This window comes from Oncorhynchus nerka, linkage group LG14 (assembly GCF_034236695.1).
Source record: "Oncorhynchus nerka isolate Pitt River linkage group LG14, Oner_Uvic_2.0, whole genome shotgun sequence".
Classification (NCBI taxonomy): Eukaryota; Metazoa; Chordata; class Actinopteri; order Salmoniformes; family Salmonidae; genus Oncorhynchus; species Oncorhynchus nerka.
In genome coordinates, this window is record NC_088409.1 from 69,571,637 (window position 1) to 69,588,837 (window position 17,201).

The window sequence follows — 17,201 nt, forward strand, 5'->3', positions numbered from 1 at the left end:
CCTGTGTTAACAAGAGAATCACTTACATGATGTCAGCTGGTCCTTTTGTGATAGGGCTGAAATGCAGTGGAAATGTTTTTTGAGATTCAGTTCATTTTCATGGCAAAGAGAGACTTAGCAATTAATTGCAATTCATCTGATCACTCTTCATAACATTCTGGAGTATATGAAAATTGCCATGATACAAACTGAGGCAGCAGACTGTGAAAATTCATATTTGTGTCATTCTCAAAACTTTTGGCCACGACTGTACAATGGATTTTTTGCCCAGACTTGTCAGAGTAAAGTCACTCCCCATATGACATCATAATAGTTTTGATCGTGTCTCATTGGTTCGTGTCTGTGAAAGATCACGTGAGTAACTAGTGTTGTTAAAATGTTGCTACAGTAATCAATCGCTGCAACACTAGTTCCTCACGTGATCCTCCACAAACACGTCATATGGGGTCTTGTTTTATACTTTGTATCACGCGCGAGTTTTACTGTACAACTCATAGAAATCATTCTAGAATAGGTCAGACGAACGCAACGAATTTGGGAATGGTGATCCTTTGGTTTCCATGGAGAAGTTCCATGTGAGAAGAATGGATCGGAGTGCACACCTTGAAAGTATCTGATTAAGTTCTCGTTTCTCAATTCATCACGCCGGTGTAACCGTTGTATAAAGTTTAGGCCTTATGTATCCTTCGATATAAAGCAGTTGACACAATGTATAAACTATCAATAATTTGATGGTGTATCGAGTTAGCCCAAGCATCGGTAGAGAATGAACCACAGCAGAAACGTTGATACGGCGGTATGGTGCCAGGATGCTCTGATGTCTACCAACGTGAGCCTTACAAATGACAGCAAGCGAAAGAAAAAGAGAAAGCACAAAACAAAAGATAAAAAGAAGAGTGGTTCGACGAGAAGAGGACCGAGCTCGCCTTCAAACTCCCATGATGCAGCAGGTTGGTTTGTTTTGGTGATGCTCACAAAATCTAGTTTTAAATGCCTAGTGTGGACCTATAGTCCTACCCACAACGGGTTTTACCATAACGTTATCATAGTAACCCCAACATGGATCGTTTTTGTTAAAGCTGCAGTATGTAACTTTTTGGGTTACCCGACCAAAATCGCATAGAAATGTGAGTTGTAGATCTGTCACTCTCATTGAAAGCAAGTCTGACCCCCTGATAAAAAAAAAAAGAAAAAGCGGTAGATATGTTTTATGTGCACCATTTCTGTTTCCTGTTCTGAAGTTTCGTTTGTGTGTTTTACTTTCGGTTTTGCTTCAAACAATATTTTTGGTTAATATTTCACAGTGGTTTAGATGATACAATGATTTTCAACACTGTACATTTGTCAAAAACGGAAATTAGGGGAACTATTAGAATTTTAGTAAAAAGGAAATATGAGTTATTTCTGCATGTTGCACCTTCAATAAACAATGAATAGCTTATAGCATTATATTTTTTTTAAAAAACACTGCCTGCCCCGTCGCTAAAAAGGCACTAAATGTGAGAGTCTAAAGTGACCTGCAAGGGGAGAATGTGTTGAGTGATAGTGTTGTGAAATCAAAACACTTTGGTATCAAATTAAGATTAACCTGCACTTTGCCGGCCTGCACTCACAGCAGATAAACTCACCAACACTGAGCAGCAACAGGTCGTCAAAGGCTCCTCCACACGGTCCAAACCCACCCTGAAGAGCTCCAACAGCAAAAAGACCAAGGCCAGAAGTCTGACCAGCCTCCGCAACAATAAATCCCAGCGAGAGGCAATGAAACACGAGGAAACGTTGACAGGGCCAGACGCTGGTACCCACCAAGCCCCACTGTCATGGGACCAGGCTGGCCAGAACGACCCAGCCAGGGAGAGCCTGAGGTGGGATGGAGTTTTGGAGGATCCGGTGGCCGAGGCAGAGAGGATAGAGGTGTACAAGGCCAACCGGAGGAAACGGTACCTGGCCTCACAGCAGGGGGTGATGGACTACTTGGGCTTGTTCAAGGGACACTTGGAGAGCAGTAGTGCCATTACACACAATATCTAGGTGGGGCTGTTTTCACATGAATAAATCTATAGGTTTGATGTGCAGTACCTTCTTTATCCTGCAGATGGCATAGCAGTCTCAATCTGAGATGGTGGAACATTGTAATTGCATCTTTACTCAACTAGTGGCAATTTAAAAAAAACGCATATCCCTAATTGATAACCAAAAGATAAAATCCTGATAAGACTATTTTGAATTTGCTTATGGCATTAGAGTACATATCAAATAATTGTAACACTTCTCAAATCTGATATAAAACAGTTGGTCTTTATTTGAAACAAACACTATAAAAACAGAGCTTTAAAAAGCGAAATCATTTTACTTCAATAAGGCCCTTTGGGTATCTCAAGACAGTTCAGGTCCTCTAGATGTGTATCCTTGTAGGACCTTGAGGGAAGTTACCTGTGTTTGGTAGCCTAATAGTAATCTATTAGGCTACCAAAAGGAGTTTATTAGCATCAAATAAATGCATAACTAAATTAAACCTCTGGAAGCAACCAGAAGAGGATAGGCAAAGATTATGGACAGTCCATAAGGTGTTAGTAAGAACAAGACTTCACTATTAGGAAAATACAAAAACTTTATAACTGAAAACAATAATGACACATTTGATCATCTCTCGCTACTCATTACCAACTCATACAAACTTCTTCAATTCGCAATGGTCTATGGGAAGAAAAATGTCCTAACTTTCAACACAGAACTTGCAACTCTTTTACACAATATGAAAAAAGCTGTGGCTTTCTGCTCCATGACCATACTTACAGTAGACAATGTTGGTTTAGGCAAGACTTCGATGGGGTTTGGTGTTACACCAGGATCATACATCTCTATACATGGCTCGGTGTTACACTATCCAGGAATATATATTCTGCTTGTGGTAAGTAATATTGTGCAACAAATACACCATAATACCATGATTTGACAAGACATTTTGAAGCCCAGTCAGACAGTAATTTGACAACTCCCCATGTCTACAAATGTAAAAACTTACTAAAATCACATGGAAACTCCACTATTGCCTTGAATCTTATATTGTTGGATCATTGTTCAATGAGCTCCACTGCAATGGTTAGGCCTAAACACAGAATGTTGACAGTGATGGTCCAGACTACACTTCCCTAACAATCCTTCACTTCCAAATCTGGTTTCTAAGTTCCTCCATGGTGATAGTATACAGTACACCATCACCTGTCTCAGTCCATAGTTCAACACTTGGTTAAAATGAATCCAACTTTGACATACCAAAGAACTCTTTACTAGCTACTACTGGATCAACACTTTGGTAGATGGCAGCCTCACTCAGATGTCCCTGCTATTTGTTTGATACTCCAGATCTAGAGATATGGCTTCCATCTTCTGCCCTCCTGGAGACTGGAAAGTATCGTAGCCCACATTTGAGTACCAATCTAAACTAATAGACTGTGTAACCTGGGTCCATGTGTGGCGTCGGCCTGGTGGATGGTTGGGCCCCACAGGGCCCTCTCCCTCAGGCCGTGCCCAGCCTTCCCCCTAACCTCAATGGGGTAGCCTTCTCCGGTCAGCAGCCTCCAGCTCCACGCTCGACAAGAATCTCCTGGCTAGCCGGCGGCTGTCGTAGCTCAGCTCTGTGGTGTAGATGGTGCGAGCGTGCTTGGGGTAGACAATGGTGGTGCTCTGGAAATGCTGGGCCCGCTGGCGAGGCTGGAGGTCTAGCTGGGTCTTGTAGTGTCTCCAGGTGCTGTGAGGAACAGCCAGGAACGTCTGGCTGCAGTTCTCCAGACCCAGGCCTCTGGGCTGCATGGCCACGTCGTGGATAAAGTGACGCTCAGAATCATAGTGGACAGACGATGTGTATCTAGGAATGACAACGTTTGGGCAAGTGTCATTTCACTGCATGTTCAGCTAGATATCGTATGCGGCAAGTTTTCAAGCACTGCAAACCTCCAAGAAAAGACACTTGGCTACAGGAGGCCTACACAGGCTGACAGAAGTAAAATAACCTTTTTTTAAATGCAACATTTGATCTGTGGTCCACCACATTTCTTTAAAAAAAAAAAAAAAAAAAAAAAGAGGTATTTATACCAATAGCGAGGCAGATGCAGCACTAAGCCAATTTCAAACCACACACAAACATTCATAGCCTACATGCAGTTATTTAAAACAGCATACCGTATTTCCTTGGACGGTAGTGGATCAAGTTCTATGCCCTCCCCGTAGGACAACGTGTGCAGCTGAGGAACAGATCCAATCGATAAAATAGGGACCTGCAAGCAGTCAGCACTCGCATAAGGAGAACATATTTGGTGGAGGTGGCAAATGTGATTGGCTTAAACTCCTCACCCAATTTACTATTGACATGACCCAGATTAACTATGGGCCATGCAGGGAAACGTATTCAGAGGCTATTTCAGAAACAATGTTTTAACAATGCAACAACTTTGTCTTACAATTTCATAGCGGGATTTTATCAGTTACTGTAACAATTGTAGTAAACCGTGCGACAGCCTACGTACCAAGGATGACCCGGTCCTCTCATCTTCAGACACCGGGCTTATGGCACCTTTATCCCCGCAATCAGTCAGCAGCCAGTGGCTCGGACTGGGGCTGGGGGGTAGTCCGGAGTCCGGGCTGTCAAGTCCCCGCTCGGCTTTGCAACTCATGTCCAATGGCTCGTCGTCACATACATTCAGCAAGTTTAGTCTGCCCACCATTGCTTTAAAAAAAAAGTCACAAAATAAAATGACGAGCCCTACTGCGCGGCGAGTTTGCAGAACTGTAGGTAAAATTGATTTCCAATTCGTAGAAGCGACTTCCCTTGAATGCAATTGATCCTTCACGTTGGGTAACTTACCAATGATCAAGCAAGTTGGCAATTGGCTTGCATCAACTTCTCTTGCTTCGCAATAGGCTACGGTCTAGACAAATTGTACTGCATGCTATTTAAATCTTCCATAAGTCAACGAACATTTCTCCTCCCCAATATGTTTTTGCCCTTCCAAATAAAGAGATTCAACATAAATAGTTGGCCTTGAAGTTAACAATAGTGAAATCAAACTATGTGTCAAGGGCACTGAAGTATAAAAGAACACATGAGAAGGCACTGAAGATTGTCCACGCCTACCTGTCTTCAATCTTCTCTCCCTTCAAAAAGGTTTCATAGTTTTGTTAGCAGTAAAATAGAGAAAAGGTAACGCCTTTCAAACGCACCCTCACCTCTGATTGGATGAAAAATGAAAGGCAACAAAACGAAACATGGGAACTCCTTTTGCCATCACCCCCTGAAAAAAATACCCTGGTAAAAGTTCAAACTGAATTGGACCTATTCATTGGGCCGGTTCTGTTGCAAAACATTTCTTAAACGGGAGCGAACTGAACGAAACCGGTAGGGACCTATCTGAATTTGTCCAATATATATAAACAAATTGTTTGGACTAATGATTACATCTATGGAATCAGATAGAGAGCGGTGTGTGTGTGTGAGATACAACATTTCTACAAGGAAAACATGATGGCAAACTTGTAGTATTCATGTTTTTGACCAGTTGCCAATTAATTTTATTTTTAAATGTAACCTTTAACTAGGCAAGTCAGTTAAGAACAAATTATTATTTACAATGATGGCCTACCCCTACTGACAATATAAAGTAACATGTTTTTCTTATTATTAACTAAAGGCATGAATGTGTACATGAAAAGCATTAATATATTAATACATACATTTCTCTTGGGGAGAATAAGAATTTCCAAGGATGAAATCCAAAAACAATCGTTCATGCCTCAACCACAATTATTTAGAATAGATACTTGACGATAGACACATTCTTCAGACCCCATCCTTATCTTGTGCTACACCACCAAATATGAATGAACCACCTCAAATGATCACTGATCCAGAGTATTTGCTGTTACATGCAATAAGTACTTTATCCGAAGCAAGTCACAGTATAAATAATTAGCTCAATGACAGTATGAAAAGCAACTGTGTTCAATAATATATTATTGTTCTCCACTAGCATCATTGTGCTAACTTCTCAGTTCCCTGTCTAACAGAAACACATGTTCACTGTTATACAATGATCATTTTCTACAATGTATGTTTTTTGCTGTTGAAGATTTGTCTAAACCTTTTCTTTTCTGTCGTTATTCCAGGCCTCTGTTTCACACTGACAGGCCTAGATGACCTGTCAATCATAATGAGAACTTGCCAGAAGATACCAACCCTACCGTTACGCTTGAGCTGTACTGGGGTCGGATCACAATCATGGTTACACACACCGTGAAGCACCATGGTTGAACAATAAAGGAGCTGATTGGCTGACAATGTCATTCCAAACTGGGCGCAGTGCCTACTGCTAGCTAGCATGAGGATGTTTTCTGGGAAAACTAGCGGTATTTCAATCTTACACAGTGTCTTAATGTAACCATGATTGCGTTCCGACCCCAGTGCAGCTCAGTGCAAACAAGCATAATGGGAGTGTCAGTAAATTTTCATTATTATTGACAGGTAATCTAGGCCTGTCAATGTCAAACAGAGGCCCGGAATAACAGAAAAAAAAAAAAGGTTTAGACAATAAATCTTAAGACAGAAATCAATATAATGTTGTACAATGAGTTCCTCTGTTATAAAGTACTGCAACTCTCCCTCACTGTAATCAAATCGATTCAGACTTATATAGAGAGATATATACACACACACACATATACATAAATACATACATACACTTCAGATTGACATTTATAAAACGCTCAGCAAGGAATTACATGGGGAAATAGAGCTTAAATAAATGAACATGCTTAATGTCTCACACGCATACAGTTCCTGGCGAAGGGCCAGAGTTAAAAGGCTTTGACTGGTTCTCATTTCATGGGGGATTTTCAAAAAGCACAGAAACTGTCTCGTGTCTAATTGAGGAGATAGGAAATCCCAAGAGCCTCTCTGTCCTGGACCTGGGGGCTTAACCACTGAACCTGGAGACATCAATGCATGGTGGGATGCGGTCCATCCACCTGGAGGGTGTTCTTGTTGTGAAGGGACACTGGAAACATACAAACTCCTAACTAACTGCATCCTCCCCTTGAACAGGGAACCAAGAGAAACACACAAAGGCACAGGACTGGAGAATATCATAATGTTAGCTTCAAACGCATTGAAGTTCCTTGTTCTCAGTCTGGGACTGGGAGGATAGGTGCCAAAGCGGCAGCAAATTGCTCCTAAAGCCGTTTTTAGTTAGTAGCTCAGTCTAAGTGCAAACACATTTTGTTAAAATGCATAGCGTATGTATGATATAGTCTACATTTAACATTTACAAAGCGTGGGTATTTAGTGTCATAAAAAGAGCAGCAGAAAAGAAATACACAAGTAAATGAGTAATACGTGCCAACAGCTCTGCAGCTGAGGAAATTTCTTCATAATTCGACAGTTGACTTTGAAATCATTAGGGTCATTAATGCTCCTAACAAAAATGAGACAATCATGTCTTTACTCTGCCTGCAATTCTCCATTATGCTTGAACAGAGCAAGAAAAGGTATTTGAGATTAATTACTGGAATCTTTTGTGTGTGGTATGGTGATGAGTGTGTGCACGCTCATAGTCTCTTTTTGATGAGCTTCTCCAGTTTGCGTATGCGCGAGTTCTCCTGCTCGGGGGTGGGGGTGCTGAAGGAGAGAGAGGGGCCTCCGTCGGCCCCTGAGGGTGGAGTGGGTAACCTCTGTCTGAAGAGCTCCAACATGCTGCTCTGCTCACTGCGCTTCAACCCCTACACACACACACACACGTTATTGCAAGAGGAAAAAACAAGAGAGAACAAGACAAAAGAGCCAGAGGAAGTAGTCGATAACTGTTGAAAACAGGTCAGTGAGAAAGACAAAACAAGTGAACCCAACCAAAGTGGCCCTTACCTTCATATCCAGAGTTTTCTGGAAGGTCTCTGGGTTTCCATCAGCGAGGAGCTTGATGTAGTTATCCACAAACACCACGGAGGGTTCATGGGGGGCCATGACCACCTGTAGAGGGTGGGTAGTAGACATCAGTGTTGCTCATACATTCACATCTCAATACTGAAGCAGAGCATCGGGTTTTTAGACCCCCCATTTCCCAAGAGCCATGATGAGATGACCAAGATTCATAAACTGTGTGCGCACGGTAAGTGCTTGTGGCCTGTAAGAACAAACGGGCCCCAGAGTCAGTCAACTATCAGACCAGACAGTGTGCAAGTGGTTAAAGCTGCAAACAAAGCCCGAACATAACACTGACTGCTTCCAAAACGACATTCTATTCCCTATATACTGCACTACTTTTGACAAGAGCCCTATGGGATTTGGTCAAAAGTAGTGCACTTTATAGGGAATAGGGTGCCATTATAGAAGCACACACTGACTGCACTGTTGGGCTATATTACTGAAAGGCTATATATTTAGGAGACCTGACCCCTCTTCTTTTTACACACCAATTACTCCACGCATGGTGGATGGGAATTAGACTCACCGGTCATTATTTGGGGCTATAATGAGAGATCGAGTGTTTGGGCAAATTGCAATGGAGATTAGTAAAAAAAATAAGTTTTAAAAAATAAGTTGAAATACTGTAGGTTGAATTTATTTTTTGCTTTCAAGAGAGATAGGAAAAGCTGGATCAGATAGCAACCCACTAGAATCAGTCTCAATGCTACAGAGCGGGCAGACAAACATGGTTGACAGATAACACTGAGAAAAATATATATTATCATTTAAATTTAAAACAAAAAAATCAAATTACATTTTTATAAATATATATATTTTTTTTAAATCGGGAATTGCACCCCCCCACCCCTCCTTTTCTCTACCCAAAACATTTGCCACTCACCAACCCCTCTTGTCCTCTCTCTGTGCCTAAGGGGTGTGGGCCAGAATGTATAAAAGAGCGAAACCAAAGAGAGACGGAACATAGAACACTGGATTGTCTGGAATTCTTGAGGTTCCTTCCCCTCTGGACTGAGTGATTTACTTAGCAACTGTCCTGGAGGGAGGCCCAGGGAAAGCCGGGAGGGACTGTTGTAGTTAGCTCGTAAAAACGAAAGGGAGGGAGAGTGAGAACGAAAAAAAAAGAAAAAAAACACCCAGGCTAGAAGTAGGTGGGGTGGAGGGGTGTTGTAGCATTTCCACTCCCCAGAAAAGAACTCTGGTGGTGGGGGAGAGAGATGGGGTTGGTGGATAGAGGGCTGGAGAGCGTGGAAAACAGCCACGTCTCATGGGCCAAGGAGGGCTGCCTGAGCCTGAGAGACAGACACAACCTACAGACAGACTCACCAGAACAGGTCTAAACTTGGGAGACCATTATACTCAAACAGCCTAAACTACTTTATCAGTCATCATCACCATAACCTTTGCTTTGATCACCCATGGACATCCTACAAACATTTGACCAGGAATAGTCCATCCATACTGGCCTGAGGCCCCACACTGACCTATGTGTATGGATTGATAAGGAATAGGGCTCTGGTCAAAAGTAGTGCACTACATAGGAAATATGGTAACATGTATTTCTCTAGACTTTCAGCATCTGTAGGCCCTGCCAGGCCCAACATAAAACAATCACCTAACAGGCACATAGGTACCACAACTTCCAGGGCTGAACTGCTCACCAGATCGAAGAAAACAATTCTATACGCCTTGTATGTCGGTTCAAGGCCTTATAACACACACACACACACACAGGAGAAATGGGCGGCAGACAAAGGGGAATGTACAGTACCAGTCAAAAGTTGCCCCCTACGCATTCAAGGGTTTTTCTTAATTTTTCCTATTTTCTACATTGTAGAATAGTGAAGACATCAAAACCTAGACAGGTGTGTGCCTTCCCAAATCATGTCCAATCAATTGAATTTACCACAGGTGGACTCCAATCAAGTTGTAGAAACATCTCAAGGATGATCATTGGAAACAGGATGCACCTGAGCTCAATTTCAAGTCTCATAGAAAAAGGTTTAAATACTTATGTAAATAAGGTATATGTTTATTATTTTGTATAAATGTGCTAAAATTGTCCAAAACCTGTTTTCATTTTAATTATGGGGTATTGTGTATAGATTTCTGAGGATTTTTATTTATTTAATCAATTTTAGAATAAGGCTGTAACGTAAGGCTGTAATACTTTCCGAAGACACTGTATGTGGGAACTCATTCAAACGGTTGGAAATGCATTCCAGGTGACTATCTTATGAAGCTGGTTGAGAGAATGCCAAGAGTGAGCAAAGCAGTCATCAAGGCAAAGGGTGGCTATATGAAGAATCTCAAATATATTTGGATTTGTTTAACATGTTTTTGGTTACTACATGCATCCATATGTGTTATTTCATAGTTCTGATGTCTTCACTATTATTCTACAATGTAGAAATAGTTAAAAAAATGAGAAAAACCCTGGAATGAGTAGGTGTGTCTCAACTTTTGACTGGTACTGTACTGTATGTAAACACATTCAAGGCATTCCTCTATGGACTAACGGCCTTGTGTGCTTCACATGTGGAATCATCCGTACACGTCCCAGGTGTCGACACTGAGAAGAGGCCGCTAAACTGTTTTGAATGTAGGGCCACATATCCTGAATATCTGATAACTAGAAGTCCCTTGGTATAAATGTTAAATGATAGATGATCTTGACAAAAAACACAGAAAGGGAGACGAGGCTATGCTTGTATCTTCAGTAGTCCTAATGATTGTGGTCAGAATAGATGACATCCTGATGGCTCTGATGGCTGATGTAGCATTTTTTAAATTTATATTTCACCTTTATTTAATCAGGTAGGCCAGTTGAGAACAAGTTCTCATTTACAACTGCAACCTGACCAAGATAAAGCAAAGCAAAGCGACAAAAAAAGAGCTACACATGGGATAAACAAAAGTACAGTCAATAGCAATAGAAAAATCTATATACAGTGTGTGCAAATCAGGTAAGGAGGTAAGGCAATAAATAGGCCATATTAGCAAAGTAATTACAATTTAGCAAATTAACCAGCCTGGCCATTAGAGCAAGTCCCAAGCTGACCATTAAGACAGATCAGCCTTGCCATTAGAGCAGGTCCCAAGCTGACCATTAAAACCTCTAGTGACACCCCATCCCGGATCCGAGAGCGTAATCATCGACTGACACTAATTAGCATAACGCAACGGACATAAATATTACTAGAAAATATTCCTATTCATGAAAATCACAAGTGAAATATATTGAGACACAGCTTAGCCTTTTGTTAATCACCCTGTCATCTCAGATGTTCAAAATATGCTTTACAGCCAAAGCAAGACAAGCATTTGTGTAACTTTATCGATAGCCTAGCATAGCATTATGTCCAGCTAGCAGCAGGTAACGAAAATCAGAAAAGCAATCAAATTAAATTGTTTACCTTTGAGCTTCAGATGTTTTCACTCACGAGAATCCCAGTTAGATAGCCAATGTTCCTTTTTTCCAAAAAATAACATTTTTGTAGGCGAAATAGCTCTGTTTGTTCTTCACGTTTGGCTGAGAAATAGACCGGAAATTTCGGTCAGACAACACCCGAAAAATATTCCAAATTAGCTCCATAATATCGGCAGAAACATGGCAAACGTTGTTTATAATCAATCCTCAAGGTGTTTTTCAAATATCTATTCGATTATATATCCACCGGGACAATTGGTTTTTCAGTAGGACCGATTGGAAAAATGGCTACCTCTGTATTTTACGCGAGAATCACTCTGAGAGCCATCAGGTGACCACTTACACAATGTAGCCGCTTACGGGTATTCTTCAACATAAAGGCGTAAACTACGTCACAATGCTGTAGACACCTTGGGGAATACGTAGAAAAAGTAATCTGGTTGATAGCCCATTCACTGCTCAATAGGGACGCATTGGAACGCAGAGCTTTCAAAACATGAGGCACTTCCGGATTGGATTTTTCTCAGGCTTTCACCTGCAATATCAGTTCTGTTATACTCAGACAATATTTTTACAGTTTTGGAAACTTTAGAGTGTTTTCTATCCTAAGCTGTCAATTATATGCATATTCTAACATCTTGTCCTGACAAAATATCCTGTTTACTTTGGGAACGTTATTTTTCCAAAAATGAAAATACTGGTCACAAGAGGTTATTAAGACAGATCAGCCTGGCCATTAGAGCAGGTCCCAAGCTGACCATTAAGACAGATCAGCCTGGACATTAGAGCAGTTCCCAGGCTGACCAGTAAGACAGATCAGCCTGGCCATTAGAGCAGGTCCCAGGCTGACCAATAAAACAGACCATTAAGCCCATTAGACAGACATCAAGGCTGCCTTCCTTCGTGTGTGTGAGGGAGACAAGGGGGTGAGGGAAGTTTCCTCTGGGATCGGGTCACAAGCCTTGGGGGCAGGGTAACTGGACTAGGGTAGGGTGAGGGGATAGGCTCTAGGGATGGGTGGGTTTTGGCTGAGAAGACAGGTGCGTGCCATTGTCTTTCTGCATTATATTGGCCAACCCTGGGGCAAGGTCAACCAATCAGACTGTGTTTACTCTGTAGAAGAGACAAGCCAAGGATACATGTGTCTGACGTATGTGAGCATTCCCGAAAGTGTGTGTGTTTGCTTGCATGAGTATACGCGTGGAAGCCTGCATTCCCTAACCACTCACACCTCTCTTGGCTCCAGCAGGTTGACACACTGTGCATGAGCACGCCCATGTGTGTTTAAAGCCTGCCTTCTTCTCCGGTCTCTCTCATTAAAACCCAGGGGCACAGCTCAGCTCCTATTCCTCAGCTACTTAATGGGAACTTGGTCATAAAACCCTTTCCTTAGTGGGGTTAAAGATAAATAATTAACCTGTAGACAAGCAGTTATTCAATTAAAATAAAACATAAATTGATAATCTGGTCAAGTCAGACAATGTTCATACTTGGCTCGGCAGTCAAACAGCACACATTTAGACAAAATTCAGTATTTAGTTATTGTTACTTATTGTTAAATGCCAAAACACAGGAATGAACAGTGGTTATAATCATGTTTAGCCAAGCCAGTGTATTTAAAAAGGGTAGAGGTTAATGGTTAGGATTACCCTTGAGGCGTGGGTTAAGGTTAAGTTTTAGGGTCAATTAAGTGGTAGGATTAGGTAGAAGTGGCTGTAGTGAAACTTTGTTGTGTGGTTGTACAGAAACGGTGAAGCATGGTCAAAGATAGACATTGTAGCATGGTTGTAGTGTAACATGGTTGTAGTGTAACATTGTAGCATTGTTGTAGTGTAACATTGTTGTAGTGTAACATTGTAGCATGGTTGTAGTGTAGCATGGTTGTAGTTTAACATTGTAGCATGGTTGTCGTGTAACATGGTTGTAGTGTAACATTGTAGCATGGTTGTAGTTTAACATTCTAGCATGGTTGTAGTGTAACATTGTAGCATGGTTGTCGTGTAGCATGGTTGTAGTGTAACATGGTTATAGTGTAACATTGTAGCATGGTTGTCGTGTAACATGGTTGTAGTGTAACATTGTAGCATGGTTGTAGTGTAACATTGTAGCATGGTTGTAGTGTAACATGGTTGTAGTGTAACATTGTAGCATGGTTGTAGTGTAACATTGTAGCATGGTTGTAGTGTGACATGGTTGTAGTGTAACATTGTAGCATGGTTGTAGTTTAACATTGTAGCATGGTTGTAGTGTAACATTGTAGCATGGTTGTAGTGTAACATTGTAGCATGGTTGTCGTGTAACATGGTTGTAGTGTAACATTGTAGCATGGTTGTAGTGTAACATTGTAGCATGGTTGTCGTGTAACATGGTTGTAGAGTAACATTGTAACATGGTTGTAGTGTAACATTGTAGCATGGTTGTAGTGTAACATTGTAGCATGGTTGTAGTGTAACATTGTAGCATGGTTGTGTGAAGTGCCTATCAGAGTCCAAAACATGTAGGTATACGCACAGCAGTGTTCAAGAATATTGGACTGCTGCCTTTCATACTTTTCGAATTCTCAGTGCGGCTTATGCAATTTCTCCAACTTAACACATTCAAATGAATAGAGGATTTGTATGCAGAGCTGCGTTGGTTGGGGATTTTGGGGAGGTGCGCAGTCGGGCTGTGCATCACCTGTGGATGGTGGTCATGTCTGTGTCACAATGGAATGCCGGACTATCGCGTCTCGGTGTCTGTGGACTCTGAATTACGTTTTAGGGTCACAGGGCTCAGCGTCACAGGGCTCACCTTGAGGATCATCTCAGCGCGGGTCATCCCCTTCACGACTATCTTGGTGTAGCTGGCTGGGGCCTTGCGGACCACCTGAGACCCTATAGAGGGCAGATCCAACAACACTGTCTTCAGGGAGTGGGTGTCCAGGAGGAGCTGAAGAACAAAGCAGAAGAAGAAAACTAAGCTGAATTATCAGCTACAGGAGCAAACAAACAAATGTTAAAACGTTTGTATTGTTACGGAGACCGTAAGCGTAATTCTACTTAGATAAAGGCTAATTAAATAAAAAGGTAAGTATGTTTACCTGTTCAGCCCCCACCATGCTGATAGGCTTACACCTGAACAAGTGGTTGATGAATTTAGGAATAAAAGAGCTGAGGGGGAAAAAAAAGACAAGAAAGAATATCAATAGAGTTTTTATTTCTGAACACTGACAATTTTTTCTAAATCTCTAAATCAATTGTCTTGTCAATGGGAGTATCAAGTCTTCGTCACACATATTGACGAACAGTGAAGAGGATAGTAACTCACTTGGTGAACTTGATGCAGAACTGGGTGAAGTATTTTCGTGTGGAGGCCAGGTTCCCTCTGATGATGGGGACGTTCTGTTTGATGTGCATGATGACTGACGTCACGTAGGGACTTTGGTCACCTACATGTTCTACACTCTGCCATGGCATCTAGAGGGAGGGAGACCAAGAGAGAATGGTTGAAAGTGAAAATATAATATGACAGCATGAGAAGGGAGGGAGGATTGCAGTAGGTGTCCCACCTTGCTCATGGCAGAGAGAGCAGGATCACAGGCAGCGTCCAGGTCCTGAACAAGCAACTGGATACTGTTGGAAATCACACTGATCGACGCAGAGAGAGTTTACAGTCATGGACTTCACATCCAATTAATCTCCTAAACTGTTGTTCATTTTGAGTTGGCAGAAGTTGCCCCTATAGTGAAGGTTAGGATTTGGTGCATACTTGCTGAAGGTGTCCATCTCTCCAGTCAGGTTGATTCTCTCCACCAGAGTCTTATCCACCTTCTCCTTCAGCTTCTCCTCCAACTGACACAGAATAGGTTTAACGTTAAGTCTAGACCCATTTGAGTGTATGTGTGTGTGTGTGTGTGTGTGTTCTAACCTGCTGTGTGGTGGCTAGACAGTACTCTGCAGTACTGAGGATGCTACAGATGAGACACAGCTCCTCTACATTGAACTTAGCAGCCTCCGAACCCTCCTTCTCCTGCAGTAGACTCTTGATGGTCAGTCCTCCACTATTACTGCTAGTCCTGAGAGACAGAGACCGAGAGCGACAAAGCATCTAAATAGTTTTAACTAGCTTCCTTTTCTCATGAATTAAAGACAGAAGTCTGCACACATGAGCTCTAAAGGGAAAACACTGGGACCTAGTGTGAACTGACAAGGAGAAACTCCTGGACCTAGTTATAGGTTATTATTCAAAGAAAGTTTTGGATAACTGAGGACACAGCCAGAAACATACACACAGACAGACAGGGGGGGCAGTGTTACCATGGCTAAACCGCCTCCCTCTCATTATTAAATGCCACAACCGAAACTTCTGGGAAAACCACAACACAGCTCCAACCCCCCAGAAGAGCCAGCATTAAAAACTCCACAAGACAATACATACACTACGCCACACAAGAGGTCTGTGTGGGTGTGTGTGTATCAACCCCGGTGAATAATAGGGCTTATGTGGCCATCGAGCCAAAGATGTTTTCGCTCATGAAGTATTAGGCCTCACCGCGATGTAAACACCTCCAGAACCACATGACATACAAACAAAGACGATCAAACACAATGACGACTAAACACGTAAAATGATCAAACAAACCCCTGAGAATGATGGATCACTCTTCTGAATTAACACACTTTGGCAGATTCCTTCATCAAAAAGGGAATTGAAGCAGATGACAGCATATATCATCCATAAGAATTTGAATATTGCTTTGACAGAAGCATTTGTCCAAGTCCAGCTCCTAGTAGGCCACAGTTTATACTGGTTGTCATAGTGCCACCTGTGTCAGAATATTTTCCTAACAAAGCCAGAAACCATCCAGGAAATGGTTTGAATGAAAACCAGAGTACACAGTGTCCTTCCGGAATCCATACTGGAAGTACTGCAACTTGCATTCCTGGTTCTAGGGCCCAACACAGTATGTGAGCAGCATGAATAAAAAGCACTTACTAAATCATCACTAGACCTACATCCTCACAAATACATCTGATCATCATATCATTATATAGGTAAATTACTTGGGCAGGTTTCCAGACAGTATCTTCCAGGCATACTCTCTGAGGTACTTCTGGAAGATGGTGGTGAGGGCGATCATAGGTTCTCCTGTGCTGAGCTGGGAGCACTGCACCATGCACTTCTTATAGTAGACAAACAGGTCAGCACAGCTGGGCAGCACTGCTCCCCCGTCCTCCGTGCCCGCCTTGGGGGGGCCCTGCGCCCGGAAGTCTGACACAAAACGGTCAATCATCTCCCCCAGGTTCCTGAGAATAGTAACACACACAGCTCAGTGATAGACAGCAGCACACACACGCAGGTTGACGTTTATTGCCATGAATCTTGCCCTGGAGGTAGAACTGAGCGATTTACACTAGATGGCCCAGCTGCAAAGTCAAAATGGTCTCTATCGTAAAAATTTCTGAAAACAAAAAATGAGCTTTTTGTTCTCAATTGAAGGTTTGGCCTGAGGGTTAGGTATAAAATCAAATATTTATGGCTTTGTGGCTGTGCCAGATAGCAACCACTCTGCAGAGCTGCTTCCAGAGCAAGATTCATGACAAATGCCAACCTGCCACACACATCAGCAATGATAAAATGGAAGAGACAGACAGGGTAGGAGATTCTCCCTCTATTGCAGCTGTATTCACTGTCCTTTGATTTCAATGTCTACATGGCTGTTAATATCTAGTACTTTACCCCCTGCCCATCCACTGTTACTGTAAAATGAAGCCAAGGACAGAAAACAAAATCTACTTTGTATGAACAATCAGGTCACTA

General features: G+C 42.0%; 3 protein-coding genes across 6 annotated transcripts in view; 1 reads left to right on the plus strand and 2 right to left on the minus strand.

The window, feature by feature from the left end:
- The first annotated feature begins 373 nt into the window (after positions 1-373).
- On the plus strand, positions 374-2,069 carry liat1 (ligand of ATE1). Its single transcript, XM_029680957.2, has 2 exons — positions 374-950; positions 1,616-2,069. Exons 1-2 carry the CDS (start codon positions 767-769, stop codon positions 2,029-2,031), a joined length of 600 nt encoding a protein of 199 aa, XP_029536817.1. The 5' UTR covers positions 374-766; the 3' UTR covers positions 2,032-2,069.
- Positions 2,070-2,279: 210 nt separating this feature from the next.
- LOC115141773 (refilin-B) lies at positions 2,280-5,205 on the minus strand. Of its 2 annotated transcripts, XM_029680955.2 has the most exons (5): positions 5,135-5,205; positions 4,865-5,005; positions 4,527-4,726; positions 4,183-4,277; positions 2,280-3,868 (listed from the first exon to the last, which is right to left on the minus strand). In XM_029680955.2, exons 3-5 carry the CDS (start codon positions 4,722-4,724, stop codon positions 3,550-3,552), a joined length of 612 nt encoding a protein of 203 aa, XP_029536815.2. In that variant the 5' UTR covers positions 4,725-4,726; positions 4,865-5,005; positions 5,135-5,205; the 3' UTR covers positions 2,280-3,549. The 2 variants fall into 2 exon arrangements, with proteins under 2 accessions (XP_029536815.2, XP_064856397.1); XM_065000325.1 differs by having other exon boundaries at positions 4,865-5,156.
- A 333-nt stretch (positions 5,206-5,538) lies between these two features.
- The window catches only part of vps53 (VPS53 subunit of GARP complex), a 28,924-nt gene continuing 17,261 nt past the window's right edge, over positions 5,539-17,201 (minus strand). For 2 of the 3 annotated variants that reach the window (XM_029680953.2, XM_029680954.2), the window contains 9 exons: positions 16,445-16,687; positions 15,309-15,456; positions 15,150-15,232; positions 14,950-15,028; positions 14,709-14,857; positions 14,482-14,551; positions 14,193-14,330; positions 7,913-8,017; positions 5,539-7,770 (listed from right to left, as the gene is read on the minus strand). In XM_029680953.2, coding sequence (XP_029536813.2) covers positions 7,600-7,770; positions 7,913-8,017; positions 14,193-14,330; positions 14,482-14,551; positions 14,709-14,857; positions 14,950-15,028; positions 15,150-15,232; positions 15,309-15,456; positions 16,445-16,687 — 1,186 coding nt within the window. In that variant the 3' untranslated portion in view covers positions 5,539-7,599. Of the gene's footprint in view, positions 7,771-7,912; positions 8,018-11,388; positions 11,505-14,192; positions 14,331-14,481; positions 14,552-14,708; positions 14,858-14,949; positions 15,029-15,149; positions 15,233-15,308; positions 15,457-16,444; positions 16,688-17,201 lie in introns of those variants that run through there. The other variant, XM_065000324.1, reaches the window with a different exon arrangement.

Excerpts from the sequence above, each read along its gene's own strand:
- LOC115141773 (XM_029680955.2), bottom strand. The coding sequence starts at position 4,724 with ATGGTGGGCAGACTAAACTTGCTGAATGTATGTGACGACGAGCCATTG. Across the intron at positions 4,278-4,526 it reads AGAGGACCGGGTCATCCTTG|GTCCCTATTTTATCGATTGG; the intron begins GTACGTAGGCTG and ends GACTGCTTGCAG. Across the intron at positions 3,869-4,182 it reads CTACCGTCCAAGGAAATACG|ATACACATCGTCTGTCCACT; the intron begins GTATGCTGTTTT and ends TGTCATTCCTAG.
- liat1 (XM_029680957.2), top strand. The coding sequence starts at position 767 with ATGAACCACAGCAGAAACGTTGATACGGCGGTATGGTGCCAGGATGCT. Across the intron at positions 951-1,615 it reads AAACTCCCATGATGCAGCAG|CAGATAAACTCACCAACACT; the intron begins GTTGGTTTGTTT and ends CTGCACTCACAG.